This window comes from Chlamydotis macqueenii, chromosome 3, assembly GCF_036417535.1.
Source record: "Chlamydotis macqueenii isolate bChlMac1 chromosome 3, bChlMac1.mat, whole genome shotgun sequence".
Classification (NCBI taxonomy): domain Eukaryota; kingdom Metazoa; phylum Chordata; class Aves; order Otidiformes; family Otididae; genus Chlamydotis; species Chlamydotis macqueenii.
Window position 1 is genome coordinate 50,055,234 of NC_141558.1, and position 13,548 is coordinate 50,068,781.

Below are 13,548 nucleotides of genomic sequence, written 5' to 3' on the forward strand. Positions count from 1 at the left end.
TCGCCAACAAAGATGTTGAACAGGGCCGGGCCCAGCACGGACCCCTGAGGGACGCCACTCGTGACCGGTCTCCACATGGACATTGAGCCGTTGACCACCACTCTCTGAGGGCGGCCATCCAGCCAACTCCTTATCCACCGAGTGGTCCATCCATCAAACCCATGTCTTCTCTAGAGAGAAGGATGTCATGCGGGACAGTGTCAAAAGCTTTGCACAAGTCCAGGTAGATGATGTCAGTTGCTCATCCCTTGTCCACCGATGCCGTCACCCCGTCATAGAAGGCCACCAAATTGGTCAGACACGATCTGCCCTTGGGGAAGCCATGTTGGCTGTCACCAACCACCTCCTTGCTCTCCATGTGCCTTAGCATGGTTTCCTGGAGAATCTGCTCCATGACCTTGCCAGGCACGGAGGTGAGGCTGACCGGCCTGTAGTTACCCGGGTCTTCCTTATTCCCCTTTTTAAAAATTGGGGTTATGTTCCCCCTCTTCCAGTCATCGGGGACCTCACCACCGCCACGACTTCTCAAATACGATAGCCAGTGGCTTGACAACTTCATCCGCCAGTTCCCTCAGGACCCGCGGATGGATCTCATCAGGTCCCACAGACTTGTGCACCTTCAAGTTCCTCAGACGATCCCGAACCTGCTCTTCAAGTACAATGGGCGGTTCTTCATTCTCGCAGTCCCTGCTTGCACCTTCTACAGCTTGGGTGGTGGGACAGGAACTCTTGTTGGTGAAGACTAAGGCAAAAAAGTCATTGAGTACCTCAGCCTTCTCCATGTCCTGGGTAACCAGGACACCAGTTCCCTTCTGGAGGGGGCCTACATTTTCTCTGGACTTTCTTTTGTCCCTTACGTACCTATAAAAGCTCTTCTTGTTGCATTTTATATCCCTGGCCAGATTCAGTTCTGCCAGGGCCTTGGCCTTCCTTACCTTATCCCTGGCCACTTGCGTAGCCTTTTTGTAGACCTCCCAGGCTACCTGTCCCTGCTTCCACCTTCCTTTTTTACTTTCAGTTGGTCCAGGAGCTCCTTGCTCATCCACGCCGGCCTCTTGGCTTTTTTGCCCGACTTGTTTTTCACCAGGATGCACTTCTGCTGAGCTTGGAGGAGGTGCTCCTTGAATACAGACCAACTTTCCTGGGCCCCTCTTCCCTCCAGGGCCGCCTCCCATGGCACTTGGCCCACCAGGTCCCTGAAGAGGCCAAAGTCCGCCTTCCTGAAGTCTAAGGCAGAGAGCTTGCTGCCCCGTGGATCTTGAACTCCACCATGTCTTGGTCGCTGCAGCCAAGGCTGTCCTTTAGTTTCACATCCCCCACCAGTCCCTCCCTGTTGGTGAGCACAAGGTCGAGCATGGCACCCCTCCTTGTCGGCTCCTCTATCGCCTGCAGGAGGAAGTTGTCATCCACGCATTCCAGGAACCTCCTGGACTGCCTGTGCCTTGCCGTGTTGTCTCTCCAACAGATGTCAGGGTGGTTGAAGTCCCCCATGAGGATCAGGGACTGTGACTGTGAGGCTGCTCCTATCTGCCTATAGAGCACTTCATCTGCTCTGTCCTCCTGGCCAGGTGGCCTGTAACAGACCCCCACCGTAACGTCCCCTGTCCATCCCCATCCTCTAATCTTGACCCATAAGCTCTCTGTCCGCTCCTCCTACATCCCCAGGAGAGAAAGGAGGAGAAAACACGATGCGCCCAACGTGGGGCTCGAACCCACGACCCTGAGATTAAGAGTCTCATGCTCTACCGACTGAGCTAGCCGGGCTCCACTATTATTATTATTTGTAATTTATTTATCAGAAATGAAATTATTTGATACATAACAGGACAGATATTCAGCTGGTATAAATTGATTTAACTAAGCTGATATGCAAGGAACTAGACTGTTTAGTTTCTTGGATATGTAGAACAGGATGATTTCCAGGATCTGAAGCTGCTCCTGTATGAGCAGTAACTAATCTCTCCAAGTGTAATTTTTCTCAACATTTCTCAAAATGAAGTATAGTTTCAACTCCTACTGTTCAGAGCACCTTTAAAAAATGGAAAATCAGATATTTACACCTAGGTTAATTAGAACCAGCCTATTAAAAAATACACACCAAAATAGTAAATTCTACTCTGAAGTATCAAAATTCTAGTAACTGACTAATTTATACTGAAATAAAATAAGAATCTCCTTTGTTTACTTCAATGGGCATCACACAATTAGCCCAAAAGAGCAGGAGATGCAGATATCATGAGAAAATGATCAGTAACAAGTTTCTCTTCTACAGACAGAGTACTCCATATAGCACTTCTAAAGCAGCCCGGACTCAGCTTGAGTAGTCTGACAATGCCACTGAAAAAAACCCACCAGACTGCCTAACAAAATTTGTAGCCATATTTCTGAAATACCAAGTGATACCTTTTAAAACTTTCTACCATACTGTACATATGTAATTTGCGTGCTGTTTGCGCACTTATGTTGGCTCACAAATTTCTATCTGGTTCACACACAAACAGGTACAATAGGAAAGTATATTTATGAAAACTTTGCCTTTGGTGCACAATAAATCTGGAAGTACACATAAAAATGAGGACACTTTTAAATAGAGACATCAAAAGGACAAAAATGAAATCCCTACAGGTATTGTGGAAACTACTTAAAGATACCACGTAGTAAGCACAGGGCCAGCACATACAATTTATTAAGACTTTGGTGATGGCAACAGAAAATCAGCACAATTATAAACAACAATACAAAAGGGGATATCAGAAGAAATGCATAAATGAAGAAAACAGGATCATAAATTCTGGCATATTAAACATAAAACAAAATAAACTAGCCTGAGGAACAACTAGCAAACTAATAATAAATATTCCTTCAAAGACACGAGCAGCGAGAAAGCCTGACAGGGAGTCTGTAGAGCCAACTGGTAATGAAGATATAAAGGAGTACTCAGAGAAGAGAAGATCAATATGGACAAGACAAATTAACACTTTCCACTTGTGTTCAGTGAAAGGAAGTGGAGAGACCCTTATGCCAGAAGTCTTTGTGCGAGGCTCAAAGAAACTGAAGGGATTATATAAAAATTACAAAACTAAATCAACACAATGACCAGTAAAATATCAGTAACAATTTGTAAGTCTCCTTAATACACACTGAAAGGTGGCAAGCACAAAAATAAGTTCAAAATTTTTTTTCATAGAACATCTTGAGAGCTACACCCTTGTAAGCCTGACATCCAGACAAATTAGTATAAACTGTTAAGAAGAACTGAATTAGCGGACACCTGGATGACTTGTTGGAGACGAGACAACACAGCTTTTGTAAAGTGAAATCTCTGAAGCGTTTATAAGCATATGGACGGAGAGCTATGATCTAGTTAGATTTTCAAGAGTGTTTTAAAAGTCCCTCATCAAAGCTTTTCAGGAAAACTTAACAGCGGAGGCATAAAAAAGACACGGAATGGATAATAATTCCTCAAAAGGTACAAAACAGGACAGACATAAAAAACTGGTTGCCACAGTTGAGAAAGGCGAGTTTTCACAGGTTTCTGTACTGGGACCTATCCTTTCAAGATATCCATAAACGACCTGAAAAAAATGAGATTAAATTTGCAAACAACACTAAGTCATGGAAAAGAAACACACTGAGCACTAGTAAATACACAGAAACCCCAGCTGGTTAAAGAGGCTTCCACGCTGGAAGAGCTGGAGGCTGGGAGATGAGCAGGAGTATTGTACATGCTTGCCTTGCTCTCACTCTTGGAGCATCTGCTGTTAGCTGCAGTGAGAAACAGATCAAAAGTGCAGCCATTCTTACAACCTTTAAGTACCAGTCCACAGTCAAATAGAGATGGAAAGTTAGTAAAGTCTACCTAGCTGTCAACTCACCTAACATAAGACTTTATAACATATGTTGTGAAACTCTGAAAAATGTATGCTCTTTAACCTGTATCTGAAGCAACAGAAATTACTTTAAAATGTGATCCACTAAAAGCAAGATTACTAAACTTTTAATATACATTTACGACAAATTCAATACATTTCAGATAATATATTCAGGTATATTAGTCAACACAATTAGACAACTCACATAATATTCAGAGACATAAAATTAAAATCAAGTGTAAAATTTCATGTACAGAATAAAAAGTAAATTGCAGGGCTCTAAAATCCAGCAACTTCCCTTTTATAGGTGAATTTAAGGCTAAGTTTGTTTTATCTCTATCATTTCATCAGGCTTACAATTCATCCACCTCCTTAATGAGCTGCAAAGGCAAATAATCTGTCTCAAAAATCTTTTCATTATGTTGCATACAGCCACAAACATATTGCACGGAATAATTTGCCTATGCTTATGAACACTAATCCTCAAATGGGAAATACATTAAAACCAACCTGTCGTGTTTGAAGTGGTACGCCAACCATAATGCCTCTTTCTACGTGCCTGTTGGCAGCCTCTTTATTTAGGCTGAAGCATATTTAACGGAATGCTTTTTCAAGCAAAGCAAAATGTCTGTTTTTAGTGGAAGGTACAAGTTCCATTCAAAAGAATACTATGTGTGAATGCATATATGTATACAACACTTATAATCCAGTATTTGTTTATGGTGCTGTCTCCATGTGTGTTCTGTACGAATGTATCTTCAATTCTGAACTGGTCACAAAAGATACGATTACAGGTGACAGCACTGAACAAAGTGTCACAAACGCAAATAAATGAAAAATGTATGAGAAAAAAATAAATTAGTAAACAAAACCGATCTAATTCCATTTAATTTATGGGTATTTCATTAGAAGAGTACAGAATCAATATTAATTCCATTATATAAAATGAATATTCCAAAATATTATTAACACTTCAGAAAATTTAAATCATTATGGGACTGCTTGATGAAATCTCCACTCTTGTTTCATGCAGTACAAGGAAGAGAATGACAGATGACTCTGACAATCAAAATAACAGCGCCTTAGAATCTTGGTCACAGCTGGATATGTAATACCAGATTAGAAAGATCAGTGATCTTGTTTGCCTATTAAATTAAATGACAATATCGACTTCTGCAAATAAATTATTTTAACATCTGTGAAAAGTTTATTTTACTGTCTTTGCAAAACTTGCTTAATTGACCAGAAATACACAAAAATTTGTAATTTTCAAAAGGCAAGTTATATTCCCTCCAATATTGCTAGCTGTTCTTCTCAGTCCATCATACTGGCATTTATTTTTATTAACACAGCACAACGTTTTTTTTTAAATTTAAATATGATTATGTTACTATTTATTTTTAATTAATGAATGTATTATTCACTTTATTATTATTTTCACAGCTTTTTCTCTTGTCTCAAAGGGCTCTACTCACAATTAACCCTTCAGTAAGAAAGGGATTCAGGAATGCAGCTCCCTCTGGTGTCAATGTCCTTTTTTGTGACAGCCAAATAAAACCTCTTGGAAGCAACGCTGTCGTCCTTCCACCCCAAGAACGTGCATGTATTTTGATAGCCTTTTCTGAACAATTATTTTCCTGACATTTCAAACAGATCTATGAGCTTAAAATAGAATACTAGCTAGTAGCTATTAGCTGAAAATAGAATAAAAATAACACTATTCACAGTCCTCATTTTTTAAATTAAAACAATCAAAACATGTATCATCCACTCCTGTTCAATACCATGCCAGTAAGTGTACAATGGCTTATAAAATCTGAAAAAGCAACTTAACAGCTTTCCAGTTCTTCTCTTTCATAATTTGTTTCTCTCAATTTATCTCCTAATTTTCCTTCATAATTTCTTAAACATTTCTCCAGCATTGGTTTCTGTACACAAAATTTATAACACTAGATCAGTTACCAAGAGATTTAGTTACAGGCTCTCAGACAAGGACTAGGACATGAGTCCTGAAGCAGGACTTGTGGAAGAAACCACTTCTTTACTATCTTTTCAATTTTCAAAGAAAAAGAGTTACAAATCCTTCAACTGCACCGCATCCTACAGATCAGCTATGGCATCAGCAGCCTCTAGGAACCACAGCCTAAAATTTAAGTAGCTATCTGAATAAAGAAAATTAGCACCTAAAGTGCTCAAAGCCATAAAACAACATCATTTTTGGAAATTGAAGATGGCAACTGGTAAATCTCAGGCCAATGAAAGATGCATCAAGTGGGACAATCAAAATGGGACAAAGTTGGCAAAAGTATTAATCTTAACTAATTTGTCATTAACTACTCTGTCAAACGTCTGGAGCTCAGCAGAGGGGGGAGGTGGTGGGATTAACATGTGCAGAAACAACATCTAATCCAACATATTTATAAGTGGAATTAAATTATAATATATTAAATATGTCATGACATTATTACATTTTCTTCCTAATATCCACTCTAAATCTACCTCCCTCTATTTTAAAACCATTAACCCTTGTCCTATCACAACAGGCCCTGCTGAACAGCCTCTCCACATCTTTCTTGCAGGCCCCCTTGAGGTACTGGAAGGCTCCTATTAGGTCTCCCCGGAGCCTCCTCTTCTCCAGGCTGAACAGCCCCAACTCTCTCAGCCTGTCTTCAAAGGAGAGGTGCTCCAGCCCTCTGATCGTCTTCGTGGACTCCTCTGGACCCTCTCCAACTGGTCCATGTCCTTCTTATATTGGGGGCTCCAGAACTGGACACAGTACTCCAGGTGGGGTCTCACCAGGGCAGAGTAGAGGGGCAGAATCACCTCCCTCGACCTGCTGGCCACACTCCTCTTGATGCAGCCCAGGATGCGGTTGGCCTTCTGGGCCGCAAGGACGCATTGCCTGCTCATGTTGAGCTTCTTGTCCACCAGCACTCCCAAGTCCCTCTCCTCAGGGTTGGTCTCGATCCATTCTCCGCCCAATCTATATTTGTGCCTGGGATTGCCATGACCCAGGTGCAGGACCTTGCACTTGGCCTGGTTGAACTTCATGAGGTTTGTATGGGCCCACCTCTCCAGCTTGTCAAGGTCTCTCTGGATGGCATCCCTCTCCTCCAGTGTGTAAAAAAAATATCAGAAAGAATAAGCTAAGAATTCAGTCTGTTATCCACCTACCCGCTATCATTGCTTGATTTCTACTCTTTCAATCCTGTTCACACAGTAAACAATATTTTTGTCCAGTACATTTTCTAAAAAATAAAAGCATAGAACAAAAGCAGCCATAAAACCTGCCTTAAGTCCTACAGCACAATCCCTTCCCAATATACTTACACTTTGCAAAATTACATTATTCACTGTTTCTTCCTACACAATATAGTGCATAGATTAGAAAATATCTTTCAGGATAATTAGTTACATAAGCCACCAACAATATATAGCCAAGGTCCCTTAATAAAGCAAAATAAGAAAGTTATTCTAAGTCTATTAATACATTTTCCCTCCTCCATCAATTCTGACACATAATTTAATGTATCCATTGCCCCTTGATCCAGCTTCAGATCTTCACTACATTAATTTTACTTAATTGAATGCTTTAGCAAAAATCAAGGTGTATCAGAGTTCTATTTGAAATACCATGCTTGTTTCTCATCAGGATCATTTCAATCTCACAGCTCAGTGGCTAGGAGATGGACTAAAAGGTAGGAGACTGAACTGTCTCCCAGGCTTGGAGATAAGAACCTTGGTAGATCCTTGAGAACTTTAGTGGCTATGGCTGAGTGAGCACTGAAAAACAATGTACTAAATATAGTTCAGCGATGGTAATTATCATTATGAAGGTGTAAGGGCAGCCCACAAGGACTGGATTCAGGGACTGTAACAAGAACATTAGAGTATTGAAGAGACAACTTTGTTCCTTTAGTCAGCAAAAGGCATTTATCAGACAAGCTGACCAGGATACCAAAAGTATCAAATCAACTCTGGTAAAGGCCAGCTCTGGTTGATATCCCAGAAGAAAAAGTCAGCCTTCAAAAATCTCCAGTCGTGGAGGTCTGAGATATTTCTTATCTCCCACTGAGGACACCATCAAGTGTGCTGAGATTATCCACTAAGTATTCAGAAATCTGTGAAAGAGACTGCTGAAAGCTGAATCTGATGTTGAAGGGGCACCGGTCCTAAATATCATTTCACAGGGAAGTCTTGTTCTTCCTTTTCTTCTTTAATATCACCTGAATTCACTGCTCTATGTAGGCAAGGAATTAACAACACGCAAGACTGTTCTGCTAGCACACAGTGGTTTGCAATGAGAAATTACTGACCATTTGTTCATCCTCTCATCATTTGAGGTGGAGATGAAACAGCATCACATTGACAGTACTGCCACTGCTGGGGAAACAACATAAAAAAATCAGAGAGAAGTCTTTGAGAGGATGGGGGACTCTGAAAAACAGAGTAAGCCCCTCGTTTTCAAGTCCATCAGTTCCCTTGTCCCTTGTGCATGAGAACACCTTCTCTAGTGTTCCCTGGCAATCACAGGAATAATGAAGGAAGAGGAGTGACTAATGAAGAAAATTCACAGAGAATATTGAATATCCTTGTGAGCACAATGAGAAGGAGGATTCGCAGGGCAGGACGTGCCACAGGGATTCTGCTGGTTCAGGAATACTGACTGAAGCTGCAGATCTGCAGAGACCGACCTCCAATCACACAACATCCAGGGGCCTCGCCATATGCTGAAGATGGTGTCCAGGCAGGATGGAGAAAGCGAGAGGTTGGTCTTTGAGCGGAAGAGGCCTGGTTCTACAGATTAGCAGCAAGGTGTCTGGACTGCAAGTAAGTATTTCCCTCTTATTGGATGTTAACACCTTAAGCCATAGCAAACTGAAGGTTCTCCTGGGGGGAGAAAATGTTTCTTACAAGACAAGTAGCGTTTAAGATCCTCTAGGGAATGTCATGGTAAGTAAAAAGTAAGGAAGAAAAATGTAAAAAGTGTCTGAGAGGGGGAAAAATGGAGAATAAATAATATGCTTGAAAGTCAGGATTTACCTCCTAAAAACTAACAAATAAGGGGTGAGGAGAAGAAGTAACTAACTAGGAGAACACAGTAAAATCAGGAAATAGTACACAGAAAGGACAGAAAGAGGGGAAAGGTTACTGAAGGTCCAACATTAATGGAAAATTGTTTTCACTAACTTAAAAGGCACTCCAGCTTAGCAGAGTTACTCAGTGTTCTCTTTCTTTATATAGATATAAAAGAAAAAAAGGGAAATTACATCTTGCTACAATTGAATAAAAGTTCTGGTCTGAATGCTTGCAATATAAATATTCATTAAAGGAACACACTCAAAAGGAGACAGAGGTGTCAGAGACCAAGGCTAAGAACAAACCACAACAGTATAGGCTTCTTATGTGCTACTGAGATTCTGTGTACAGGGAACAGCTGAATACAAGGAAAAACAAGATTGGTCAACAGCTTTGGACAAAATGAGGAGGTTACAGCACAGAAGAGAACTATTTATCCGTCTTCTAACAATGGCACAGCTGCACAGCGCTATCATTGTGTTTCATGTATGGTGGAGTGCTATAGCCTGACATACACCAACATATACCAACCCAGGCAGTATTCGAGTACTAATGTATCTGCAATATTGCTGAAAAAAGCAGGTAAGCACATCTCCAAAGCAGATACAGTCAGAAAAAAAGAAATACAGGGAAGAATAGCTAGGAAACTAAAACAGCTGTTGCTGTTGTCCAGAAAGTTTCTGTTCCCACAGTGCTAAGAAAAGCTGTCAGAAGACATTGTTTTATGAAGTTAGAGAAGACTGTGAATAGACAGCGGAAAAAAAATTACTTACTGGCAATTTTGCATGTTTTATCAAGACAGACTGATGTGTTTTCATGCTCCAGGGAGAAAGGCAAGGACTACCACTCAAAGCAAAAATAAATATTTCATCCTTTCATCTCTACTTCTTTTAAAGGTCAAAAAATTTCTCAAATTGAACAATTAAAAGCAGCACATCAAATAAACTACGAAATGACTGAGAATTTGTACAGAGACACAGAGCAGCTATTGCTGACATACTGATGTAAAGCTGTTTTCATTTTATATCAAAACACAGGAAAACAGAATTCTTGTAATTTCATAGGTATTGTTTCTGCAGGCATGTCCTACTTACACAGGGTATCCAAAATCATAGAAACACAGTCCTGTTCAGGTTGAAAGGACCCCCAGAAGCCATCTAGTCCAACACTCTGCTCAAAGCAGATCCAATTAGATCCAGTTGCTTGACTAATCCAGTTGAGTTATAAATATCTCCAAGAATGGAGATCTAACCATGTACATCACAAAACTCTACACTTATCTTTTCTAAATAATGTTTTTCAGTATCATTTAAAGTACTAGAGGCTCTAATTGCATCACAGTGCGCTTTGTCCATATAATATCAGAAGAAAGGTTAGGAATGGTTGGTCTTGAGAGTCATAATGGCAGGAGATTAATCCTCTATTTGAGGGCCGGTAACTGAAAAATCTTAACAGGCAGAAATGACTAAATGCTAATCAGGTCAAAGACCATTCATTTAAATTTGCTTAACTTTACAAGCAAAAGCAGCTTTAGTTTAAAGGAAATGAAACCCTACCAGAACACTTGGTTTCTGCTCTCAGAGTGAAGCCGTGTTTCATCTACAACTTAAAGGCTGATTCTCAAACATACACATTATCCACAGAAAACAAAAAGGAAAAGACTGCAGAGAAGCTGGTTGCCAGGGGACTGCTGCGAAACCATGCCTGCTGGCTGTGACTCACAGGCAACTACTAAAATTTATCTTCACGTCAGCAGGCCTCGCTGCACACCGGTAACAGTGACACACCAAGTGAAGACTGGTTGTTTGGGTTTAAGAACATAGGAGACAAAATTCTTAAGCCAGAACTCCAAAATCTTTTGAATTTGTATTGCTACTAGCACAAACAGGCAGAAAAGCTAAAAGAATTCTGGAATAAAATACTTTTACAGGTGCTCATACCTTTGTAACACAAGTTACACTTCTACAGAACAATCCTTTATGTTGCTGAAAAATAAGTATTATTTTGCAAAACATGTTCTATTTAATTGTAGGGGGAAAAAAGGGATTTTTATTGAAAACATACACAGTATAAACCACAAACTTCCAGGCTGAACAACTAAATAAGTTGATTGCAGGAAACTCAGAAAAGGAACGTTTGTCATTCAGTATAAACACTGCCCATAGAAAACCTACAAACACCATGATGCCATTTCAAGGGAAGAACAAAAGATTGAAGTAACAGGTCCTGTTCATCAGTGTTTAACTTATTTATAAAAAATTCCGAGTGACCTATTCCGGACTTGCTGTTGCAGAGTAAACTACTGCATTTTCCTCCTCTTTTACCTTCCTTGTCATTTCCAGCATTGTGTGCCTTTTTGACCACTAGTAAGTCACAAGTTGGTGACAGAAATTCCTCTCCCGTAAAAACAGCTAATTTAGGGCTCATCCCTATGTGTGCACGCTTCATGTAGAACCACAATCATTTCACAGCAAAGGAGTTTATATAATTATATAATATATATATATATAATTACAGTTAGTCACTTTCAAGGGAGCATATCTCTGCTATACATTAGGCAAGCCATATAACAAATGTGGGAGGATTCAATGGATATTCTTCGATACTTTTTTCCTCCCTTAATTGAGTTCATATTTATGTGCTGTAAGCATCCCTGTCTCGATTGCATAATTCAGTGTCCTCAATTACAGTCTTCAACCTAATAGCACCCTAACAGCTTTGAAGAGCTGCCAAAATGGAGTCACCATGCTGTATACCATCAAACCAATAACTAAATCAATCTAATTAACAAATGAGGCTACATCACCTATGACCCTAAGATACTGACGGAGCTGAAAGGCTTTTAGCATTTTAGATGTATATACATGCACATGTTAATATTTAATGTGTTGGTAGTCTGTAAAATACTAATGTCCTAGTGGTTAAAAAGCACCTGTAGTGTTGGAAATTCCAAATGTTATCATGCTGCTTCATCTGACAACTTTTTAAAGTTGCCATAACTTAAAGAAAAAAACCACCCAGAAACCAGCCTTTTCAGAAAAACTCCTTCAGAGTTGCACAGCTTGAGAAGTATTCACTCCTCTCAAATGCACTGAGGGAAAAACTGTTGACAGAAGGGAGAAGAAAGAAGAAAAATCTTTAGCTGTTTGAAATAGTATGTGATAATTACACTTCTGGGTTTATTATTTTAAAAGACAACTGCTTTTTTTTTGTTTTTTTTTTTCCGGAATGACCACAACATGACCAAAGGTTTAAGTTAAGAGAATTAAGCAGCCAGTGATATATATTCCTCATTATGTCATATTCCCTACTCAAGATTTGCTCTAAGGTTAGCAATTACTGACTTCATTAACTACCAGATATCTTTTCCTGTCATGTTTCACTGGTAACAGAAATACAGAGTTGAATAGTTTTAAGACATGCTGCTGGAAAAATTCCTAGCTTTCTTTCAAAGAGGTCCATGCTAGTCAGTAGCCACAAAAGGAGTACATTCAAGGCTCAGAGAATTTGAAAAGGTGTTCCTACTTCAACCACAAAAACTATGACTGTAAAATGTATTAGTTTTAAATACAGCTATTAGGACAAAGTACTTACTTAGACTACTCAGTTGTCTGATTATGTTTGCCAAGGAGATATTGGTGACACATTCCAATTCATTCTTGATACCTCGGGGCAGAGCTGTGTGGCACAGGTGCCTGGGGTCTATGTTTCTTTTTACCAGCGGCATTCTGAAATATATCAGAGGACCAGCAAACCTGTAAAGAAAGGAGACAAAATACTGTTGTAAGTTTAATTATATTTTAAATTCAGATTATGTCCAAAGTCAAATTGACTAATCCTAATGAGATAAAAATACCTCCATAGTACTGATGGAATTCATTGCTCTGTAAGTATATAAATCTTTTCTTCTTTGCCCAATGAAAGACCATTTCACTCTTTGTCTTTAAACCTTTACCTGACTCAGATGCCCGTGAAGTGACAAATAATTTTTTACAGTTCATACTTTTTTCTTTTATACAGGAAAATCTTTGCAGTACAAAACCATTAAAGAATTATTTCCTTCTTGATGAACTACTTCCTTATTCAGGCCAGAGAAAGTCCAACAACAAATTCCCTTTATTAAGAGGTCAAAGTCAAACTAATTGCCTATTCCACCTGAAAGGTTAGATATGATCTATTCATTGTGCAATGTCATGTTATGAACACGAGTCACCCTTCAAGTCTAAACATCACTTCTAAATCATACCCCATCAAGGTAAGAAAAGAGAAGATGTTTCCACTCCACCTACACTGCTACTGGCAATAAAGACAGCTAAGAATGCATCTTCCAAATACAAAAGTCTCCTCAGTGAACTTGTAGTGAAAAGTCCTCCATGAGTCAGAAAGCCTACCCCTCCACACCTTTCCAAATACGTTAAATAATTAATCAAGAATCTTTACTAGTTCTGCAGACAGCACACAAATCATCTCAGGCTGGGAATCCCAGGCTTGTAATTTTCTGCACCCACAGCACTGATTGGAAGGCGTTTCCCAGGGGGCAAGTTATGCCTCTCATCTTAATAGTGCTGCTTATTAAGATCTGTCTACTAAAATTTTT

At 39.7% G+C, this 13,548-nt stretch overlaps 1 protein-coding gene and 1 non-coding gene across 7 annotated transcripts in view; both read right to left on the reverse strand.

The window, feature by feature from the left end:
• Positions 1 to 13,548, reverse strand: part of WASF1 (WASP family member 1) — a 100,407-nt gene that overhangs the window by 18,032 nt on the left and 68,827 nt on the right. For all 6 annotated transcript variants that reach the window (XM_086744163.1, XM_086744166.1, XM_086744168.1 and 3 more), the window contains exon 2: positions 12,546 to 12,706. In XM_086744163.1, the coding sequence (XP_086600289.1) occupies positions 12,546 to 12,678 (133 nt within the window). In that variant the 5' untranslated portion in view covers positions 12,679 to 12,706. The remainder of the gene's footprint in view (positions 1 to 12,545; positions 12,707 to 13,548) is intronic.
• Positions 1,692 to 1,764, reverse strand: TRNAK-CUU (transfer RNA lysine (anticodon CUU)). Its single transcript has one exon. It is a non-coding gene; the product is annotated as a tRNA-Lys (tRNA).